Here is a 23,546-nt window from a genome sequence, read left to right as displayed (position 1 = left end):
ATACTTATGTAAATGTAATATCAGTTTTTATTTTTTTATAAATATTTTTGCTTTGTCATTATGGGGTACTGTGTGTAGATTGAGGGGGGAAAGCAATTTAATACATTTTAGAATAAGCCAGTAACGTAACAAAATGTGGAAAAAGTCAAAGGGTCTGAATACTTTCAAAAGGCAAAATATACAAAATATAGCTAGGTGGCTAATGTTAGCTAGCTGGCTAATGTTAGCTAGGGGTTAGGGTTAAGGTTAGGGAAATGGTTCGCTAAAATGGTTATGGTTAGCTAAAAGGGTTAGGGGAAGGGTTAGCTTACATGTTAAGTAGTTGCAAAGTAGCAAAAAAGTAGTAAGTAGTTTCTAAAGTTGTCCGTGATGAGGTTCAAACTCAACCTTTGGGTTGCTAGACGTTCGCCTTATACGCCCACCCAGTCAACCACCCTGCTTTCATTTAATTAACCATCTGTTATGTAATCATACCAAAAGTAACATATCATACTAATTTGCGTTTCACAGATTTACATTTACTATGTTACATCTAGTCTGAGACCAGGCTGTCAATACAGGTAAAAGTGCTTCATATCATAAAATAAAAATACTAACAAAGACAGGAGGAAGGAGAATGAAAAGAATAGCTCATTAAAATCATACATTAAAAGCATCTTCATAAAACTCTTGTCTTCAGCAGGGATTTAAAATGAGGCACTGAATCTGCAAGTCTGATCTAAAAAGTAGCCCAGTAGATGCCAACTTTAGGTGAATATGATTGAGAAACTATTGCAAATAAGAACATGTTTATTTTTCCTCGTAAAGAATCGAACAAGAAATAAACAAGTCAGACTGAATGTGGTAATTTCTAAACTTCAATATTTATATGTACAAAATGAGACACTGTATATCCATTCAAGACAGTTAAATAACAACAAAAAGTCTTGCCAGTTAGAGCAAGTGTAAAGCAATCACCTGCTCAACACAAAACATCATCAATTCATGTAAAGTCTTCAGCTTGAGCAAGAAACAAATAAGGATACAGAGATAAAGGAATCTAATTTACACATAAATAAGTACTGAATGCATACAGTAGGCCCTATACAGTATATGTCCACAGATGTTGTTGATATACCATAGAGGTGATCAATTCACAACAGGGTTTTGAACAAGGCTCCTTCCTCTCTTGTTTTTCTTTCATAATTGAAATATTTGAATAATCTTTGGTGTTTTGAAATGAAACATGTCGACTGAAGGTCTCAAGGTGAGGTGAGGTGATGATGATGATTAAACAGGCGTGGTCATGGATGGTCCTGGATGTCGGGGTCCTCAGTGCTACTTGTTACCAATCTGTTGGTAGAGAACCATTGACACCACCATGGCAGCAATCTGAAACGATGACAGGTCACAAGTGTTAACGCAATATAATGGTTACGTTCCAAATGGCACCCTAATCCCTTTATAGTGCACTACTTTTGACCAGGACCCAAATGGCATCCTAATCCCTTTACAGTGCACTACTTTTGACTAGGGCCCAAATTGCACCCTAATACCTTTATAATGCACTACTCCTGAAGAGGGCCCATAGGGCTCTGGTCAAATGTTGTGCACTGTGTAGGGAATAGGATGCAGATAGTATTTTAACACGTGTATTGTACCTCAAGAGCAGCGATGCCCAGTCCAACAGCTCCAATGATGACAGCGTTGTCCTCAATCAGTTTCAGCAACATGGTAAAGCAGCCAGTGACATTCTGGGGAGGAAACAGTACTCCAGTATTAGAATTAGATAGCTGTATGGGGATTCAATGATTATAAACACACAAACACAGGCTATTAAATGTAAAACCTAGCCAGGGGCAGGAGTTTTTCATGACTATGTTACCCAACCAAGTGTAAGGAAACCCTCCTGGTCTAAAAACAGCACATCGGATGACCCTGTATGGTACTATTAGATATCTGTACCGAAGTTTCAGCAGCAATAGCTGCACAGGTTTCAGTTGTACTACAACATGTTGGTGGGTACACAGGGTTAGTACGGTTCCCTTGAAAGGGGGATCCATCGAAGTCTGTGTAATTGCGGTATCCACAGCACTTGAACTAGGAGGGAAGCACAGAGACACAAATCATTATGACATGGTAGCATCTACAGAACACAGTAAGCAACTAGCTTAGCCAAGCACCACTACTTTCTCTGAAACCTGTAAATAATCTGCATAAGAACAACATATGCATTTATTGAGTACACAAAAGTGCGCTAATAACATCCACTGGCAGAGTGGCAGTAAATTCACTACTTAATATAGTAGTATGAATGAATGAAGTATACCTGTTCCATGGTGCCATTCCATAGTGAAGTCAGGCTCTCATCCTTCCCATAGTCTTTTTTAATCCTGGCAACAACCTTCTCACTAAGGTCCTCAAGAACTTCCTTAGCCTAAAACATACAAATCAGAACACAACCCATTTCCACAAATTCAGAAAAACTTTACTGTCCCAACATTAGGCAATTTGATTTACTACTGTATAAAAACTGTTTTCATCTGCCAATATGAACAAAACCACCACCTGCACAGCCAAATAAAGTTTCAAACGTTCCCCCTATTTACTAATTAGTACACTGCTTTTGACCAGGGCCCATACAGTTATAATAAGTACCTACCAGTGGTTGGAAGACGAGGACCACCACGCACCCAGCCACCTCTGCAATGAATATGATCAGGATGATGATAAAGAACTGGAAAGGAACAGACAAGCATACAGTGGTTAAGGGTTTGATGGGAAAAAAAAAAAAGGGGTCAAAATTATGACCAATAAGATGGCAGGTCAGGATGATGTTTAAGAACTGGAACGAAACAAAATGGCGACAGACAAGCATACAGTGAGGGCTTCATAACAAAGCAAAAGGTAATGGGTCAAAACTATCACATTAGATCAAAGGTCAAAATTCTATAAATATATCATGGTGTATATCGACAAAGAAAGTCATTTTGCACAATTCTTTTTAAATACATTTAAAAAAAAGTAACAAATAATGAATTAATCTTTCCATACCAGTATGTAAATTAAAAAATAAACAGAGTAAAAGTCAAGTTGGTATTTGTATTAAATCGATTTATGAATATTTATGTTCAATGGTCAAAGATGACACACCAGCATCAGCATACACCTGGACTCCTTCATGGCTCCACAGCACCCTAGGAAGCCCATGATCAGCAGGACCCCTCCGACCCCAATGAGCAGGTAGGCCACGTTAGCCAGCTGGCCCAGTTCTGCTGGGGCATCCTTAATGTTGTCTAACACTCCCAGTAGAGAGCCACTGTCCACCTTCACCCACACCCCCACCGCCAGGATGGCCACACCCGCCAACTGATACACACACACACACACACACACACACACACACACACACAACAGGGAGGTGGGAGAGAGAAAGAGGAGAAATAGGGGGAGGGGATAGTTTTAGTGTTTGGGATAATGTTGATGAAGAGTACAGGGAGTATACTTTGAATACTCTTTGAAAACTAAACCATATCATTAGAATGCGTCATGGAGAAAAGGTGAATATAAGTGGAGCAAATGTTGTCAACATCATACAAAATACGGTCATCTCTGCCAACCATTACCTGTACAATTTTTGAAAGAAATCCCGAGTATTAGCGAGTATGACAAGGCAGGTTATTCATCTTCTTACTGTGACTAAAAATGACATACAATATTAATTCTGAGTATATAAACTCAGCAAAAAAAAAGAAATGTCCCTTTTTCAGGACCCTGCCTTTCAAATATAATTCATAAAAATCCAAATAACTTCACAGATCTTCATCGTAAAGGGTTTAAACACTGTTTCCCATGCTTGTTCAATGAACCATAAACAATTCATGAACATGCACCTGTGGAACGGTCGTTAAGACACTAACAGCTTACAGACGGTAGACAATTAAGGTCACAGTTATGAAAACTTAGGACACTAAAGAGGCCTTTCTACTGACTCTGAAAAACACCAAAAGAAAGATGCCCAGGGTCCCTGCTCATCTGCATGAATGTGCCTTAGGCATGCTGCAAGGAGGCATGAGGACTGCAGATGTGGCCAGGGCAATGTCCGTACTGTGAGACGCCTAAGACAGCGCTACAGGGAGACAGGATGGACAGCTGATCGTCCTCGCAGTGGCAGACCACGTGTAACAACACCTGCACAGGATCGGTACATCCAAACATCACACCTGCGGGACAGGTACAGGATGGCAACAACAACTGCCCGAGTTACACCAGGAACGCACAATCCCTCCATCAATGCTCAGACTGTCCGCAATAGGCTGAGAGAGGCTGGACTGGGGGCTTGTAGGCCTGTTGTAAGGGAGGTCCTCACCAGACATCACCGCCAACAACCTCGCCTATGGGCAGAAACCCACTGTCGCTGGACTACACAGGACTTGAAAAATGTGCTCTTCACTGACGAGTCACGATTTTGTCTCACCAGGGGTGATGATCGGATTCACGTTTATCATCGAAGGAATGAGCGTTTCACCGAGGCCTGTACTCTGGAGCGGGATCAATTTGGAGGTGGAGGGTCTGTCATGGTCTGGGGCGGTGTGTCACAGCATCATCGGACTAAGCTTGTTGTCACTTCAGGCAATCTCAACGCTGTGTGTTACAGGGAAGACATCCTCCTCCCTCATGTGGTACCTTCCTGCAGGCTCATCCTGACATGACCCTCCAGCATGACAATACCACCAGCCATACTGCTCGTTCTGTGCGTGATGTCCTGCAAGACAGGAATGTCAGTGTTCTGCCTTGGCCAGTGAAGAGCCCAGATCTCAATCCCATTGAGCACGTCTGGGACATGTTGGATCAGAGGGTGAGGGCTAGGGCCATTCCCCACAGAAATGTCCGGGAACTTGCAGGTGCCTTGGTGGAAGAGTGGGGTAACATCTCACACAGCAAGAACTGGCAAATCTGGTGCAGTCCATGAGGAAGAGATGCACTGCAGTACTTAATGCAGCTGGTGGCCATACCAGATACTGACTGTTACTTTTGATTTTGACCCCCCTGTTTGTTCAGGGAGACATTATTCCATTTCTGTTAGTCACATGTAGGTGGAACTTGTTCAGTTTATGTCTCAGTTGTTAAATCTTGTTATGTTCATACAAATATTTACACATGTTAAGTTTGCTGAAAATAAACGCAGTTGACAGTGAGGACGTTTCTTTTTTGGCTGAGTTTAGGTAAAGTTTTCCTCAATACACAAATCTATCCTCACAAAGATATGACTGTCATTTATGGTCCCTGTGGAACTTGGATGTGACACATTCTTGTTCGGAAGTGCACTTTCTTATCCTGTTCGCTCTCTGAATGACCTTGAAAATATCTAAGGGGTCATTGACCCTAACAGGTCAGGAGGTTTGGGTTCAAAATGGCAGTTGTGTGGACATCTACATGTCCAGAGTGCTAAAGAGGACAGGGGAAGTGACAACTTCATTCAAAGCCATCAAACTCCTTTCAGTACTATAAAACCTTAGTGAATTTAACAACATATTATGCTAAAAACAGAAGTGTTCTATAGACTGTTTTGGTGTTAGTATTCTGATGGAATATAGGAGATGGGGGATAATTGAATGTTAGCTGAATAAAAGTTTAAACGTACAAAGATGGCTCCATTGAAGATGAACATCATAATCTTGAGAAACCCGGAGCAACACATCTTTGCCGTCTGTTGTTTCCTTCTCCTGAAAAACAAAACTTCAACAGTGAGTTTAGGAGATCGACTTGGACATACAGAATATTTAGTCAGTTATGGTTTCAGGCCAGTGTGTGTGTGTGTGTGTACATAAAACTGTAGACAGCCAACCTGTCTGGTTACAAGATCACAGGTTGTTATACCAGGCTTGTCTGAGTCATTACAATGACATAGGGCCTTCATGCCAGCATCCATATTAGTTACACATTAACCAGGGAGACGGTTATGGGGCCAAAGCAAAGCTCTCTAAATATAGCATTTTATTTGTTTTCATGTAGAAATAAACTGGGTTTGGAGTTGAAATGAACAATCAGAAAAGACAACCACTGAACCAACATTTCCATTTTGTAAAGCTGTGTTGTTTGCCAGCCAAAGACTTACCAATCACAATAACTCAATAACTCTAGCTTCCTTATTTAAATTGTCAGTTCAACACCCCTCAAAAACCCTTAGACTGGTAATACAGATTTCACACCTTGCAAGACAGCACCAGTCCATCTCTTTACTTGAAGTCGGAGCTACTTGGCAGATAACGGTTAATTAATGGATCCTGGGCAAAAGTAGTGCACAAGATATGGAATAAGGGGTCATTTGGGACAGACTCAGAGTTGACGTTTTATTACTAGAGGTATTTTACAGGCATTGATATTATTGGAACAGTCAAGGAGTCTTATCAGAATCTTCCTGGCAGTCACTGACCTTCAGTAGCATAGAAAACACCTCCATGAGATAGAGACTTAGCTATCAAGACCCATAATATCTTCATGGTCCGTTTCTTCAGTAGCTTGTTGGCTTTCGTGGGAATTGGAAAAGTGTCACTGTACAGTCCAAGCCTAGTTGTTTTGGCCAAAGTTGTCTAGTGTAGCCTATTGTACTTTATTATCATATCAAAGACTCCACGAGACACGTATCGTTTTGAATTGTTATGTCAATCCTGTATTTGTTTCTACTCTCTTCTCTAGTAGCTTGCTGGCTTCCCGTGAACTGGAGAAGTGTCACTGGATGAGACCAAGCCTAGTTTTAAATTGCCAGAATGACCAGGTTGTTCCTTATTGCGTCACTGTCTTTCGTGTACTTTGACAACTTTCACCTGGTACCCACAGGGCCATAAACGTCCCCGTGATCATGAAATAACAAGATTGAGAGGCAGAATGTTACCGGACTACGTGTTCTTAAAACAAAGGTAAGGGTAAGTTTCCCGGACAAGGATTACATCTAGTCCTGGACTAAAAAGCATGTGTCCGTGAAACTGGCCCTAAATGTGACCCATCAACACCATCCCAGGAGTCTCAGTTTCCATCTAGGTACATGACTAGTGTATGAGAATGCAGCAGCACCATCAACATATTAACAAGTCATTAATAAGATGCCATTTGATCTCATGACTGTTAGAACTTTAATGTGACCCAGTCTTTCATCCATTGGGCAAAGTTCTCCCCTTAGATACAGGGAGGTTCAAACAGCAGCAACCTGATTCATGTTAATAAGTCATTTATTAATCCCAAAAATCATCTCCCTTCTTACAGACGAAAAATAAATACAAATTATACAATGTATCAGTTAAATAGAACAATTTCCCTGGATGTTTACGGTCTGACTTTCTGTTGCAAATTGGATGCAAATGTGATGCAAATGTGACCTGTCACACAAAATGTATTACATTGAGTATTAGTTTATTTACTGAAGAAAGTACTGGCTTTCATAGAGTTTTTATGTAGCACATCAGACAAGTATGATTATATCATTGAAGTTTGTGTATAGTGGATTATTTTAAATGGAGTAGGAGAATTGAGTCTTACCTGTGCTGATGACTGTTGAGGTCTGAGAGGAGTGTTCGTCTCCAACAAGTTTCTATCTGGCCCTTTATCCTCACCCACCCCCTCAGGTCTCACAAACACACAAACCACACACACACACACACACACACACACGAGGGGAGGGAGTAAGTTCCAACGCACCACTGATTGGTTTCTAGTGTAGGACAACTTCCTGGAGGCTAAAGTCCTACTAGAGGGAACTTTATGACGGAGGTGAAAAAACACACACACACACACACACACACACACAGTAGAGGGTGAAAACACAGTGCATTCGGAAAGTATTCAGACCCATTTACTTTTTCAAAATGCTGTTACGTTACAGCCTTATTCTAAAATGGATTCAATAAAACAATTCCCTCAATCTACACACAATACCCCATAATGGACGAAGCGAAAACAGGTTTTTAGAACTGCTTGCAAATAAAAAAACAGAAATACCTTATTTACATAGGTATTCAGCATCTTTGCAATGAGACTCAAAATTGAGCTCAGGTGCATCCTGTTTCCATTGATCATCCTTGAGATGTTTTTACAACTTGATTGAAGTCCACCTGTGGTTAATTCAATTGATTGGACATGATTTGGAAAGGCACACACCCTGTCTATATAAGGTCCCACAGCTGACAGTTCATGTCAGAGCAAACACCAAACCATGATGTCTACGGACAATGTCCGTAGACGTCAGCCAGAGCCCGGACTTGAACCCGAACTAAAATCTCTGGATTGACCTCCCGAGTGGCACAGTGGTTTAAGGCACTGCATCTCAGTGCTAGAGGTGTCACTACAGACCCTGGTTTGATCCCGGTCTGTATCACAACCGGCTGTGATCGGGAGTCCCATAGGGTGGTGCACAATTGGCCCAGCGTCGTTAGGGGAGGGTAGGCCATCATTGTAAATAAGAATATGTTCTTAACTGACTTAGTTAAATGAAGGTTAATAAATATAAAAATACCTAACAATAGCTATGCAGCGACGCTCCCCATTCAACCTGACAGAGCTTGAGAGGATTTGCAGAGAAGAATGGGAGAACCTCCCCAAATACAGGTGTGAAAAGCTTGTAGCGTCATACCCAAGAAGACTCAAGGCTGTAATCGCTGCCAAAGGTGCTTCAACAAAGTACTGAGTAAAGGGTCTGAATACTTATGTAAATATTATTTTCAGTTCCTTGTAATACATTTGTAAAAATGTCTAAACCTATTTTTGCTTTGTCATTATGGGGTAGCGTGTAGATTGATGAAGGGAAAAAAAACTATTTTATACATTTTATAATAAGTCTAATGTAACAAAATGTGGAAAAAGTCAAGGGGTCTGAGTACTTTCCGAATGCACTGTATGCTGAACTTATGTCACGTTCCTCTTCAGGATCTATTGAACCTCAAGAAGACAAAGTATTTTAACCTCCCTTCCATTCAAAGGTATGGTATAGCACTCCCTCAATGTTTACTGCGTGGCTCATCATTTATTTATAGACCAGGAAAACCTTTTTTTGTCAGAACCTGCACACGTTGACATCACTCAGCCAAGTGTTCTGACCTGTCGCTAAGTCCAATAAGCACTGCTGTCATTTTCTTTTGCCAACAACCCAAATGGCTCCCTATTCCCTATGTGGTGGACTACTTTTGACCAGGGCCTATAGGGAATAGGGTGCCATTTGGGACACAGCCAAACCTGTCCCTCTACTCTTATCCCTTTTATGAATGGAACATCTGGAGATAAGAAACATTTAGATGTCTAAGGTAGACCTACTAGTTCTATGTCAAATGACCACAATCAATGGCAACAAGGAAACTGTACTCCAACACCAAGAAATTCCCAAGGGAATGTATTCATACATGTTGACTGACATGGGAGTTCATAGCACTCACCTTACAGTATACAGTCATTAGAAGCCATTTCTACGACTGAACCATTGAATGAGGAAGTCACTACATGTTACTAAGCAGTTACTGTAATTGAACGTAGGCAAATGAAGATATTTTGGGATGAAAGGAGAGATACACCTGACTTCATTAAATTTACATTACATTTTTTATTTCCTTCATTTGAGTGGATTGAGCAGACAGTCATTAACTGAAATTAATCAAACTAAATCATGCTATGACTTTTACATTTGACCTGAGCACTAAAACATGAACCTATAAAACACAACCAGACCATACACAAATATAGTAAGGAGCTTTTCCATTTAATGTCAGATGTAGAATCTAATAGCTCATTCAGTTCCAGTAATTAGTGGGACAGTGCAGGGCAGGAAGGTCCAGCACGGTTGGGGGTCAATTCCTTTTCAATTCAGCCAATACAGGGAGTAAACTGAAATTCTAAATTCTCCTCAACGCTACTCCATGAGAATAAAAATGGAATTGGAATTTCAGTTCAGTTCCTGAATTGACTGCATTGAAATAGAATTGACCCCCAACATCTAGTTGAATCGAGAAACTTTGGCAAGTTGGTTGGTCAGTCATAGTTGACCTGACATTTTGGTTTTACAGTGTATAGGCTACAGATGAACATTCCTAAGCAATAGTCTCATAAGCCAGCCCTCTAGACGCTCCCTTAGTATAGGGCCTTGAGTTTTTCCACCACGCAGCCAGGAGAAACTCAGAGCCCTACATTGTCGTTGACGTTAAGCAGACCCACCTGAGCTATTGACACTATTAGAGGGTGCTTCCATTATTGCTGCAGTAACATTCAACATCCACATGGGGGCAGTATGAGCAAGACAATCAAACAGAATCTGAACTGCAGCACTGAACATCGGTTCTCAGGCTCGGCTTGGGTTGTGGGAAGGTTCCCAGATGAAGTCTCCCCTAGGTACAGATCTAGGATCAGCTTACCCTCCCCAATCCTAACCATTAGTGGGGGGAATGTAAAACTGACCCAAGATCAGCGTCTAGGGGCAACTTCACCCTACTCTGGGAAGCTTATCCTACTGCAAAATACATTCTATCAACTCATTCTAAACAAAAGGACTGATGTGAAATCTGTTTTTAGAAGCAAAGTGAGTGCAAGAGACTGGGGAACAGGTCGGTAATAGGGATAGTAGCAACAATGTTATACAAAACCAAAAAGTACATTCACAACGCTAGATTTCTGGCAAGTCAATGAGCGTGTGTGGGAGTGGTTGTGTATTACATTTTTTCAGTGTGTGTGTGTGTGCACACGAGCATGTATACCGTATGTATGTTTAAGGCGTTATCAGCAGGAGCAGCCACCCTTGTCTGGGGGCGAGTCCTGTAGGCTGGGGCCCTTGTGATTGGCCAATGGGCTGGGCTCCCCATTCATGCTCTCGCTCATCTTCTCGCAGATGACGTCGACGAGACGCTCGAACACCTGCTTCACGTTGATGTTGTCTTTGGCACTGGCCTCGAAGAACTGGAACCCTGAAGAAAGAGAGGGAGGAGAACAGGGAAACAAAGGATTACTAGAAGCAACAAGCCTAGCAAAAGACTGTCTTATTTTGTGTTCTCTGTGAGTGTATATGTTGAAGTTTTCAGATACAGTATATGTTTATTTTCTGGGTGTGTACTGTATATATACCAATGTTAGTCTGTCTTTTAAGGTTGCGAGAGACAGGCGAGTATATGTGTGTGTGTGTGTGTGTGTGCATCTCTGCCACCCAGTTCATCAGCCAGTCTCTGACCATCCTCAGAAAGAGAGAGTGTGAGAGGCAGACAGTGTGTGTATTCTCTCCTACCCAGTTCGTCAGCCAGTCTCTGACCATCCTCCGCTGGTACCAGCCTGTCGTCCTCCAGGTCAGCCTTGTTCCCCACCAGGATCACCTGGGCGTTGTCCCACGAGTACGTTTTGATCTGGGTCGCCCTGGACAACGGACAACGACAATCAATGTACGACTTTCATAACAATAGTATGTATCTGTTACTGTATATAACCTCAGAGGTAAATAGTGTTGGAAAACCCTTGCATTCCAGCTGTTTCATGACTTAACACGATTTTCTAACAACAGGTAAGGGACAAAGCAGAGCCCCATGGGAGTACAGTACCCACCAGTCCTGTGCACACACACACAGTGAGAGTTAGTGTGAATGTCTGTCTCAAACTGAATAAACTTTATTGATACCAGAAGGGGATATGACCCACCAGTCCTGCACAGCGTAGAAGGAGTCCTGGTTGGTGATGTCATACATGAGCAGGAAGCCCATGGCTCCTCTGTAGTAGGCTGTGGTGATGGTCCTGTAACGCTCCTGGCCTGCCGTGTCCTGTCACACACAGTTGTTTTTAAAGAGTTAGTTCACATTGCCCCAGCCCAGCAAAAGCCATGAGGGCAATCCATCATACAGACACATGGTGCCATACCTTATGTGAGTAGTGGGGGAGTATTAGGGGTTAACTGGTTAACTGTAGCCTACTCAGCACAAGGAAAGAAGAGAATGATTAACCCATAAGCACAGCAGAGCAGAGGGAAATCCATGTCAAGACAGCCCTCATGTTTCCACACCCTCTATGTACACCAGGATACAATGGCACCAATGCAGAATACTGTAAACCCGGTCAAACTAACAGAACCCACAACTATAGGGCAAGGAGTTATTCCATCCTGAGCAGGAAAAACTGGGCCCTAGTTATAGTAGCTGTAACTAGGACCTGGAAGTTGTTCCTGGTCAGGCCACTAGCAATAACACCTCAACGAATAATCCATATTACAACTAAGCTAATATGGATGGTTTATCTAGAAAGCAACATATCAGCGGTCATAAAGATATAACCAGTCATTTAGTGTAGTAGTGAGTAAGCTACTGTGACAGAATATTCTAGGCACCCTTTTCCCTATACCTACATAGTGCACTAGTTCACTAAGTAGTTCACTACATAGGTAATAGGGTGCCATTTGGGACACAGGATTCTCACAAGAAGAAGATTAGGTCTATCTGACAGACAGTAATATTGTAAAAGACATGTATAGGGCAGCAAGTAGCCTAGCAGTCAAGAACGTTAGGCCAGTAACCGAAAGCTTGCTGGTTCGAATCCCTGAGCTGACTAGGTGAAAAATGGACTTAACCCTAGTTCCTCCTGTAAGTCGCTCTGGATAAGAGAGTCTGCTAAATGACTAAAATGTATTGGGTGTCAGATTGCACTGTAAGCATATTAGAAAGCAGAGACAGCAGCACAGCCTTCTGCATCTTTTATGAAGTGGACATCAAGGGATGATGTTCAACGTCAAGTGTGGTTAACCTGTCAAGGTATAGGGGGCAGTATTTTTGATTTCAGATGAAAAACGTGCCCAGAGTAAACTGCCTAATACTCGGGCCCAGAGTCAAATATTTGCATATTATTAGTAGATTTGGATAGAAAACACTGAAGTTTCTAAAACTGTTTGAATAATGTGAGTATAACAGAACTCATATGGCAGGCAAAAAACTGAGAAAAATCCAACCAGGAAGTGGGAAATCTGATGCTTGTAGTCTTTTCAAGTCATTGCCTATCTAACACACAGTAATTTTGGGTTAACTTTTGCACTTCCTAAGGCTTCTACTAGATGTCAACAGTCTTTAGAACCTAGTTTCAGGATTTTGCGGTGAACACAGAGAGAACAAGAAGGCCGGGAAGTTGGTGACTCAGAAAATGACATTAGTTTTGTGGCGCACGTTCACGTGATGAGGTAGCTGTGTTCCATAACGTTTTTCAAGACATTGGAATCGTCCGGTTGGAATATTATTGAAGTTTTATGTTAAAAAGGCCGTAAAGTTTGATGCTATACAACGTTTGCCATGTTTCATGAACGTCAATAGAACTTTCTTTGACTTTTCGTCGTGAAATTCTGGCCGCGCTTCCTAAATTGGAGTAGCTTACTGAACGCGCTAACAACAAGGAGGTATTTGGACATAAATTATGGACTTTATCGAACAAAACAACATTTATTGTGGACCTGGAAGTGCCTTCTGATGAAGATCATCAAAGGTAAGTGAATATTTATAATGCTATTTATGATTTTAGATGACTCCAAAATGGCAGGTATCTGTATTGAGTGATGTATTTTTCTGAGCGAAGTACTCAGATTATTGCAAAGTGTGCTTTCCCCGTGAAGCTTTTTTTTTTTAAATCTGTCACAGCGGTTGCATTCAGGAGATGTTTATCTATAATTCTTTGAATAACAGTTTAATATTTTATCAATGTTTATGATGAGTATTTTTGTAAATTGTTGTGCTGATTCACCGTCAGTTTTGGAGTAAAAATATTTTCTGAACATCACGCGCCAATGTAAAATAGGATTTTTGGATATAAATATGAACTTTATCGAACAAAACATACATGTATTGTGTAACATTGAGTCCTAGGAGTGTCATCTGATGAAGATCGTCAAAGGTTAGTGCTTAATTTTAACTGTATTTATGGTTTTTGTGACCCCTCTCCTGCTTGGAAAATGGCTGTGTGGTTTTTCTTGTGTTGGCACTGTCCTAACATAATCTAACTTTATGCTTTCGCCATAAAGCCTTTTTGAAATCAGACAATGCGGTTGGATTAAGGAGAGGTTTATCTTTAAAATGGCGTGAAATAGTTGTATGTTTGACAACTTTGAATTATGACATTTTGAATTTGGCGCTCTGATTTTTCACTGGCTGTTGAATAGTGTGAACCGTGGGTGGGACGGTAGCGTCCCACGTAGCCCTGAGAAGTTAACGACTCATGGTGTAATTGTAACAACATACAGGAACTCAAGTCCTTTTGTTCACCTGACCTAGAATTCCTCACAGCATAGCGTCCCACGCAGCCCTGAGAAGTTAACATCGAGTGTGAGAGATATAGTCTACATCCAAAATGGCACCCTATTCCCCATAGTGCACTACATGGGCCCTGGTCAAAAGTAGTGAATGAGGGAATAGGGTGCCAATTCAGATACTGTACATAATACAGTAAACAGGCACCATGTTTCAAGCAACTGTGGGCCCCTCTTTGATCTGTATAGCTGTTATTTGAGTGGACAAACATCCTCCTCACTCAGCATACCATCATCAGAGAGAGCAGCCTGCTGGAACTTAAGGGTAAAAAAATAAAATTCTGAGAATGAATGTTGTTATTAGCAAAAACTTCCTCTCCTTCCTCCCTTGTTCTGAGTTGGCTGGTAAAACAAGCCAGGTGAACATAGCAGCCAAAAAGGCACATTAACAAGCAAGAATGTGCACAAGGATCCTCACACATACACACACCCTCCCTCAAGTTTGACACCCCTTCCCTATAACCTTTGACCCCCTTGCTGCCAGCTCTTAGGAAACTGTTGGGAAAAAACATGTTTGACCAAATACAATGCTATTTCTCTGTAAACAAATTAACATACTTTCAGCATGCTTACATAGAGAAGGGCACTCAACGTGTACTGCACTGACACAAATGACTGAAAGAAGATTGTGGGAGTTATACTGTTTTCAGCGCAGCCTTTAATATTATTGACCATAACCTGTTGTTGAGAAAACGTATGGCTTTTCAACCTCAACTATGAATCCACGATATGGCAATCTATATAATAGAACTTGAGAGGGTTTTCTTTGATGGAAGCTTCTCTAATGTCAAACATGTCAAGTGTGGTGTACCGAAGGGCAGCTCTCTAGGCCCTCTACTCTTTTCTATTTTTACTAATGACCTGTACTGGCACTAAACAAAGCATTTGTGTCCATGTATGCTGATGATTCAACCATATACATGTCAGCAACCAAGCTTATAAAGTCACGGAAAGCCTTAAAGAGTGGCAGTCAGTTTTGGAATGGGTAGCCAGTAATAAACTGGTCCTGAACATCTCTAAAACTAAGAGCATCGTATTTGGTACAAATCATTCCCTAAGTTCTAGACCTCAGCTGAATCTGGCTGTTGAATAAGTTGAAGAGACAAAATTACTTGGTGTTACCTTAGATTGTAAACTGTCATGGTCAAAACATATAGATTCAATGGTTGTAAAGATGGGGAGAGGTCAGTCCGTAATAAAGAGATGCTCTGCTTTTTTGACACCACACTCCACAAAGCAAATCCTGCAGTCTCTAGTTTTATCTTATCTTGATTATTGTCCAGTCGTGGTCGAGTGCTGCAAAGAAAGATCTAGTTAAGCTGCAGCTGGCTCAGAACAGAGCGGCACGTCTTGCTCTTCATTGTAATCAGAGGGCTAATAGAAATACGATGCATGCCAGTCTCTCTTGGCTAAGAGTTGAGGAGAGACTGACTGCATCACTTAGTGTTTTTATAAGAAAAATGAATGTGTTGGAAATTCCAAATAGTTTGCCTAGTCAGCTTACACACAGCACTGACACACACACTTACTCCAGCAGACATGCCACCAGGTGTCTTTTCACAGTCCCCAAGTCCAGAATAAATTCATGAAAACGTACAGTATCATACAGAGCCAAGAGTGCATGGAACTTCCATCTCATATAGATCAAGTGAACAGCAAACCTGGTTTCAAAAAACAAATAAAGCAACACCTCACGGCACAACGCCTCTCCCCCATGTGACCTACTTGATGTGTGTATGTGCTGACATGTCTGTGGAACTGATAGATGCACACACACTACATGTTAATGTTTTTAAATGTATATATTTTGTAAAGTATTGTCTTTTTCCAGTATGACTAGCTGTCGCCATTGGCGTCGGCTAATGGGGATACTAATGAATCAAAATCAAACCCCATCTTACCCAGATCTGTAGCTTGACCCTCTTTTCGTTGCGGTAGACCGTCTTAACCTTGAAGTCGATGCCCACGGTGGAGACGAAGGCAGAGGTAAAGGAGTCATCAGCGTAGCGGAAGAGTAAGCTGGTCTTCCCCACGCTGCTGTTGCCGATGATCAGCAGCTTGAACATGTAGTCAAAGTTCTGGTCCGCGGCATCCTTCTGGGCCTGGGTCTGCTGCTGGCCGGCACCGGGGTCGCTCGCCAGCGCCATCTAGGAGCGGAGAGGAGGAAACAGTTGAAGCAGTGCAACTCCTAGACCAGGGGTGCGTTCAGTACGACACACTGTTATAACGTTTAATTCCACGGAAACGGTCCAGTACCAAACGACCAGTTAAAGAACGTTATGATTATGGTGGCCCAGAGGTCAATTGAGTTTTGCAATTTCAAATGGTCATATTGTTTAGGCCTCACCTCACCCACATACCTTATGAAACTATTCAATATTTGGTCAGTCATTGGTCCCGACTATAAGATGATCAGGGTGAATTTATGACAATGTTGAGAGTCAGCAGGTTTCCTCCATAACTCTCGCTCGCCCTCTCCATTTTCCTGCATCATGATTAAAAGCCAGAGTATCCTGTCCTCTCCCCCACATCCCTCTCTTCGCTATAGTCCTGTCCTGCAGTATGAATAAAAATCCTGGGGTAATTCCACAGTAACGGAATTACACTTAAAATGTATGCCAAACAAAAACCATTGATTTCATAAAGTTTAACAAACCATACAACTCTATGCACAAGGACTACTTTTAATAATAGAAGACTGAATATTTTACAAAAACACATTCACTGGAAGATCTGTGCAGATGCAAAGTTTGGTAACAGAATAATTTGTGTGTCCACATTTCCTAAAATATCTGCTCTGAATAAAGATTCAACAATGTCTGCAGAAAGAATGGGGTGTCAGCGATAACATGACACATTGACTTTGGAGAAATATATATATTTTGGTTATTGAACTACAGTAAGTGAAGTCTATTTACACCCGGTAACAAAATGTCATCATGGGTCTCTGATATGTACTACACAGAAATGGATATGAATGTCATTCTCTTCATGGTGATGTATCTTAAGGAGGATATTTCATATTTATACCTAAGTATTATTCTACACACTGGCTATTATTTTAATGAGCTCTGTACCCAAACAGCAGCAAATTTGGTTGGTCTGGACCAAATCATAGACGTCTATGGTTCACAAGTTTGGACATCAAAGTAAAGTTCAGTACAGCAGAATAGAGTTCAGTACAGTACATTAGTGTACTCAACTCTAGTCTGATCTACTCTTTCTTTACTGAACCGAACTCTACTTTTCTTTACTGTACCTCTGCTGTGCAAACTTGTGAACCCAACTGTAGTTTGTGAATACTATGATTTCCCCCATTGTAGCCAATTCCAGATTTGGTAATGGAATTGAGTTTTACAAACAAAATTGATATCAGTAAAAACACTAATTGATTGGTATACCTTCACTTATTACTTTTGTGAAGATTCATTATCCTCCCTCCTAATGAGAGAGAGACATTAGAAAATATCATAAGAGATAAGTGGGTTTTTTGTAACGGAATTAAGGCAAAGGGCAATGTTTCTTAAACTTAGAGTTTACAAACTAAATATACACTGAACAAAAATCTAAAACGCAAAATGTAGTGTTGGTCCCATGTTTCATGAGCTGAAAAATGATCCAAGAAAATTGTTCAAATGCACACAAAAAGCTTATTTCTCTCAATTGTAGTGCACAAATTTGTTTACATCCCTGTTCGTGAGCATGTCTCCTTTGCCAAGATAATCCATCCACCTGACAGCTGTGGCATATCAAGAAGCTGATTAAACAGCATGATCATTACACAGGTGCACCTTGTGCTGGGGACAATAAAAGGTCACTAAAATGTGCAGTTGTGTCACACAACACAATGCCACAGATGTCTCAAGTTGAGGGAGTGTGCAATTGGCATGCTGACTGCAGGAATATCCACCAGATGTGTTGCCAGAGAATTTAATGTTAATTTCTCTACCATAAGCCACCTCCAACATACTCTTAGAGAATTTGTCAGTACATCCAGTTGGACTTACAAACGCAGACCACATGTATGGCGTCGTGTGGGCGAGCAGTTTGCTGATGTCAAAGTTGTAAACAGAGTGCCATTTTATTTTACTAGGCAAGTCAGCTAAGAACAAATTCTTATTTCAATGACGGCCTAGGAACAGTGGGTTAACTGCCTTGTTCAGGGGCAGAACGACAGATTTTTACCTTGTCAGCTCGGGGATTCGATCTTGCAACCTTTCGGTTACTAGTCCAACGCTCTAACCACTACCCACTGCCCATAGCGGTGGGGTTGATACGGACAGGCATAAGCTACGGACAATGAACACAATTGCATTTTATTGATGGCAATTTGAATGCACAGATACTTTTTTTGTGATGAGATCGTGAGGCCCATTGTCGTGCTTCACTGTAGCTTCATTCACCGCATTCGATCTACAAACACATAGCCTATTAGCTACTTACACATTAACTCAGCACCAGGATTAAAAAACATAATTTATTACATAATGAGGGATCTGTTAGCAGAAAAAGTATTTTGTTAAAAGGTAAACAAATAAGTTTGCTTTACAGAACCATCTTTTTTGTGCAGTTTTACAGAACATTTCCTGCAATTCTAAACATTTTGCTATGGGGTGGAGATACATTGTCACTGTTTTAAAGCAAATTTTCTGCAGTTCTACCATTACTTTTTTTGCCATGACCTATGCAAGGTTAATATGATATCTGAGTGAAAGTGTGAAAGTGACTAACAAAATCAATGGTTGGCCCCTGGAGGTCAGGACCCCTGGGCACGTGCCCGGTAGGTAATTCGGCCATGATTACTACAAGTTTAGATAGCTGGCTAGACTAACTTGACTAATTTACCAATCTACATTTTGTTTTACAAACATGAGTTAATTGAGTGACTGTCAGTGACTGAAAAAAGGAAATCTGCTGCAACCAAGTTGGGAAATTGCACTTTTTGTATTATATTATTCTACCTCTCAACCGTAAGTAAAGACTCCGACTGAGTTCCAAAAAACATTTCAAATAAAGATCCGGACCTCGGTGTCCTCACGGCCGTGTATACAGTGGGGGAAAAAAGTATTTCATCCCCTGCTGATTTTGTACGTTTGCCCACTTACAAAGAAATGATCAGTCTATAATTTTAATAGTAGGTTTATTTGAACAGTGAGAGACAGAATAACAACCAAAAAAATCCAGAAAAACGCCTGTCAAAAATGTTATAAAAGGATTTGCATTTTAATGAGGGAAATAAGTATTTGACCCCTCTTCAAAACATGACTTAGTACTTGGTGGCAAAACCCTTGTTGGCAATCACAGAGGTCAGACGTTTCTTGTAGTTGGCCACCAGGTTTGCACACATCTCAGGAGGGATTTTGTCCCACTCCTCTTTGCAGATCTTCTCCAAGTCATTAAGGTTTCGAGGCTGACGTTTGGCAACTCGAACCTTCAGCTCCCTCCACAGATTTTCTATGGGATTAAGGTCTGGAGACTGGCTAGGCCACTCCAGGGCCTTAATGTGCTTCTTCTTGAGCCACTCCTTTGTTGCCTTGGCCGTGTATTTTGTGTCATTGTCATGCTGGAATACCCATCCACGACCCATTTTCAATGCCCTGGCTGAGGGAAGGAGGTTCTCACCCAAGATTTGACGGTACATGGCCCCGTCCATCGTCCCTTTGATGCGGTGAAGTTGTCCTGTCCCCTTAGCAGAAAAACACCCCCAAAGCATAATGTTTCCACCTCCATGTTTGACGGTGGAGATGGTGTTCTTGGGGTCATAGGCAGCATTCCTCCTCCTCCAAACACAGCGAGTTGAGTTGATGCCAAAGAGCTCCATTTTGGTCTCATCTGACCACAACTCTTTCACCCAGTTGTCCTCTGAATCATTCAGATGTTCATTGGCAAACTTCAGACGGGCATGTATATGTATTCTTGAGCAGGGGGACCTTGCGGGTGCTGCAGGATTTCAGTCCTTCACGGCATAGTGTGTTACCAATTGTTTTCTTGATGACTATGGTCCCAGCTGCCTTGAGATCATTGACAAGATCCTCCCGTGTAGTTCTGGGCTGATTCCTCACCGTTCTCATGATCATTGCAACTCCACGAGGTGAGATCTTGCGTGGAGCCCCAGGTCGAGGGATATTGACAGTTCTTTTGTGTTTCTTCCATTTGCGAATAATCGCACCAAATGTTGTCAACTTCTCACCAAGCTGCTTGGCGATGGTCTTGTAGCCCATTCCAGCCTTGTGTAGGTCTACAATCTTGTCCCTGACATCCTTGGAGAGCTCTTTGGTCTTGGCCATGGTGGAGAGTTTGGAATCTGATTGATTGCTTCTGTGGACAGGTGTCTTTTATACAGGTAACAAACTGAGATTAGGAGCACTCCCTTTAAGAGTGTACTCCTAATCTCAGCTCGTTACCTGTATAAAAGACACCTGGGATCCAGAAATCTTTCTGATTGAGGGGGGGTCAAATACTTATTTCCCGCAAATCAATTTCTAACATTTCTGACATGCGTTTTTCTGGATATTTTTGTTGTTATTCTGTCTCTCACTGTTCAAATAAACCTACCATTAAAATTATAGACTGATCCTTTCTTTGTCAGTGGGCAAACGTACAAAATCAGCAGGGGATCAAATACTTTCCCCCCCCACTGTATGCCTCAACTTCTCAAAAATAGACTGATTCGGAACCCAATTTGACACACTCCTATAAACGTCACACGTTGATGCTCATGGGTCCTTTTACATGGAAATGACCCCAGAATGCCCACTTCTCTCTCTAGCTCTCCTCCATCTCTCTCTCTCCTGGCCTGGAGCATATGAGGGACACTGAGCTGAGCAGTGCTCTTTGCCTGATTAAGACCGTTTCCTTGGCAACCAGCTCAGCACAAACCATCCAGGGCCATAAAAACTCATCTGGCCAACACAAACTAAGCATTAGAGACCCAACAGACACACACTGAATACAGTAACACGACTAGAAGAAACCAGGACGTGTTAATGTTGCCAAAATAGTACTTACATCTCAATTCTGACTGCATTCATGTTGGCATCTATGTTTGCGGCCTTTGTGGGGAGAATTGACCCATATGAACGCATTCAATTTCAATGTAGGCCTTTTTATCAATCATAAAACCACACAGGTATATTACCCTCCTTCAAAAGGGACATTCAAAAGCAAAGATACTACACATGAGGAGTGATCCAGTGCCCTTTAAAATGGAGGTATATTAAGTAAAAATGACATATTCCACTAGTAACAGTTGGGAACATTACAAGTAGATTTCAATATGTCCCTACAAGGTGTAGGTGACGTGACCCAGAGGAAGAGGGACTTGAGTCACAGTGGTGGTAGAAGGCAGGAAGGAATCAGGACATGATGCAACGTTCCACTCACTGTACATAGTGGGCATACCTAAAAATACCCTAGTCTACAGTGCACTACCTCTGATCAGAACCACATAGCTGGGGTGTGTTTGTTTGTTTATGTGGATGGAAAAGGTAAAGGAGGTCACTTGTTTGAGGTGATGGGTGGGACGCTTTTAATTCCTCCCAACCGGATATGATGACCCAAACAATTTATGGTTGTGTGCGGAATGGCACCATATTCCAAGTGTATATCCCGAATGGCACCCTATTTCCAAGTGGTGCACTGGGGAGTGCCATTTGGAACGTATCCATTACAATATCATGCATGTACGGCCAATAGACTATAAGACTAATATACAAATGTAAACCGTTGAACTGCCTGCTCAAAAAGTAAACCGTAAGGCAATAAATTCCCAATTCAAGTTGGCCAACAGCTTTCGTTATTTTATTTATTTACAGTTGACGGTAATAGATCTGTACACATACGCCTAGTCTACTCTACTCTACTTTGATATAGTAGGCCTAAAGCATACAAAATAATGAGAACACTGGTTGTAGGCACTTGCTGAAAGCTTTTTACATAGAGAAACTCAGGAAGGCAACAGCTGTCCCAAAACCACACGAGCGGTCCTAGTCTAAACTGATTGTAGCCTTTTGCGGGGAAAAAATGATCAAAAACACTCAACTTTGAGTTTGACAATAATGAAAGTGATGCATCTCCGGGCTTCCATATGGCCAATATCTCATTGCTTTACAGCATGAAAAGAACCAAAACACAAAACCTCATAAGAAATGCTCCTGAAAATACTGTCGTTTTTTTTCTTCCTTTACCTCAAATCCAGTGTGTGAATCGTTTTTTCGTCCACTCCCTCCTCCCGTTCCAACTCTATGTCTGTCCTTCTTTTCTCTCGCCTACTGTACGGTACTCCCGGATCTCATGCTCGCTCCTCCGTAGATTTTTGCGATATGGAAGGCTGCGGAAGTTTCCCTATATTAATCTTGTGTCACCGACAGACCGACTCAGAGAATAGCAATGAATCCACGTTCACACAACCTCTAAACATACAAACTCTGTACGTAGTGTTGCCCGTTTGCTGAACTTCAAAGGTAGTTAACGAGTGCCGTGCGCACAGGGGTGCGCGATATGCATTTCAATATTGTTTCTTTTTGTTGTATTGTTAGTTTTTCTCTTATTTTCTCTCCGTCCTGTTCAACAAAGTTTACATTGCTACAGTTCAGAGGAAATGTATAGTCAACCAGGCAAACAAATACAAGATTCTCCACCTTTTCCTCTACAACAGTTACTCAAATATTGTAGGCCTACATTGCTAAATATTAAATCGACATAGATGAGAATACATACAAGGAACAGCGTAGTTAAATAAAAACCCAATCAGCTTTAGTATCAGCGATAGTGAGCTATGTAGGCATATGTGCAGGGTTTCAAAATTCCATTGTCTTTACCAAAAATCCCTGGTTTTCCACAAATCCTGGTTGGAAATTCCTGGAATTAGGAAGGAATAAGAAATCCTGGAAAACTCCTACCAGGATTTCCTTAAAACTGGGGAATTTGGGGAAAGTTACCAGAATGGTGCAAGCCTGTGTATTAGACACCTGTTGACATATTTATACCACTAACTAAACCGTGGGAATGTATTTCTATCTTATCGTGGAGGATACCCAACCCACATTACGGTTTTGATTGAATAGGGCCTTATATATTACTGAGAAGTTCCGACTAGCACCTGAATGCTGCATTATTCTTCATTCAGCCTTCTGAATGTCCACCCCCCACAGCCAAGTGATGAAGGCAGTCTAGCATACAGTACAGTCCAGCTGACACAGAGAAATATGAAAGGTATAGTCTAGCTGACTGGCCTGTACCACCCAGGGCTCTGACTGATCATATAAATAATGCTCCT

At 41.5% G+C, this 23,546-nt stretch overlaps 2 protein-coding genes across 4 annotated transcripts; both read right to left on the bottom strand.

Annotated features, from left to right (window-relative positions):
* Positions 1 to 844: 844 nt before the first annotated feature.
* Positions 845 to 7,642, bottom strand: LOC106589714 (tetraspanin-1). 3 transcript variants are annotated; one of them, XM_014179986.2, is made up of 8 exons: positions 7,516 to 7,642; positions 5,624 to 5,705; positions 3,133 to 3,348; positions 2,642 to 2,716; positions 2,309 to 2,416; positions 1,945 to 2,079; positions 1,641 to 1,733; positions 845 to 1,371 (listed from the first exon to the last, which is right to left on the bottom strand). In XM_014179986.2, exons 2-8 carry the CDS (start codon positions 5,678 to 5,680, stop codon positions 1,318 to 1,320), a joined length of 738 nt encoding a protein of 245 aa, XP_014035461.1. In that variant the 5' UTR covers positions 5,681 to 5,705; positions 7,516 to 7,642; the 3' UTR covers positions 845 to 1,317. The 3 variants fall into 3 exon arrangements, with proteins under 3 accessions (XP_014035461.1, XP_045563720.1, XP_045563717.1); XM_045707764.1 differs by lacking the exon at positions 7,516 to 7,642 and adding an exon at positions 6,416 to 6,705; XM_045707761.1 differs by lacking the exon at positions 7,516 to 7,642 and adding an exon at positions 6,192 to 6,247.
* A 1,903-nt stretch (positions 7,643 to 9,545) lies between these two features.
* Positions 9,546 to 23,086, bottom strand: LOC106589699 (ras-related protein Rab-3D). Its single transcript, XM_045707753.1, has 5 exons — positions 22,456 to 23,086; positions 16,171 to 16,416; positions 11,635 to 11,753; positions 11,231 to 11,355; positions 9,546 to 10,916 (listed from the first exon to the last, which is right to left on the bottom strand). The coding sequence occupies exons 2-5, from the start codon at positions 16,414 to 16,416 to the stop codon at positions 10,732 to 10,734; spliced, it is 675 nt and encodes a 224-aa protein (XP_045563709.1). The 5' UTR covers positions 22,456 to 23,086; the 3' UTR covers positions 9,546 to 10,731.
* Between the last annotated feature and the right edge of the window lie 460 nt (positions 23,087 to 23,546).

Source organism: Salmo salar, chromosome ssa02 (assembly GCF_905237065.1).
Source record: "Salmo salar chromosome ssa02, Ssal_v3.1, whole genome shotgun sequence".
In the NCBI taxonomy this organism is placed as follows: domain Eukaryota; kingdom Metazoa; phylum Chordata; class Actinopteri; order Salmoniformes; family Salmonidae; genus Salmo; species Salmo salar.
This window is presented reverse-complemented; position numbering and strand designations above follow the sequence as displayed.

What these genes read in the sequence shown, in the direction of transcription:
- LOC106589699 (XM_045707753.1), bottom strand. Translation starts at nt 16,416, where the DNA reads ATGGCGCTGGCGAGCGACCCCGGTGCCGGCCAGCAGCAGACCCAGGCC. An exon ending in GGGTCAAGCTACAGATCTGG is followed by an intron (nt 11,754 to 16,170) that starts GTAAGATGGGGT and finishes TGTGTGTGACAG; the next exon opens with GACACGGCAGGCCAGGAGCG. An exon ending in TTCTACGCTGTGCAGGACTG is followed by an intron (nt 11,356 to 11,634) that starts GTGGGTCATATC and finishes TCCGTTGTCCAG; the next exon opens with GGCGACCCAGATCAAAACGT.
- LOC106589714 (XM_045707761.1), bottom strand. Translation starts at nt 6,214, where the DNA reads ATGGACTGGTGCTGTCTTGCAAG. An exon ending in TCCTCGTCTTCCAACCACTG is followed by an intron (nt 2,417 to 2,641) that starts GTAGGTACTTAT and finishes TGTATGTTTTAG; the next exon opens with GCTAAGGAAGTTCTTGAGGA. An exon ending in CTATTGCTGCTGAAACTTCG is followed by an intron (nt 1,734 to 1,944) that starts GTACAGATATCT and finishes TTTCCTCCCCAG; the next exon opens with AATGTCACTGGCTGCTTTAC.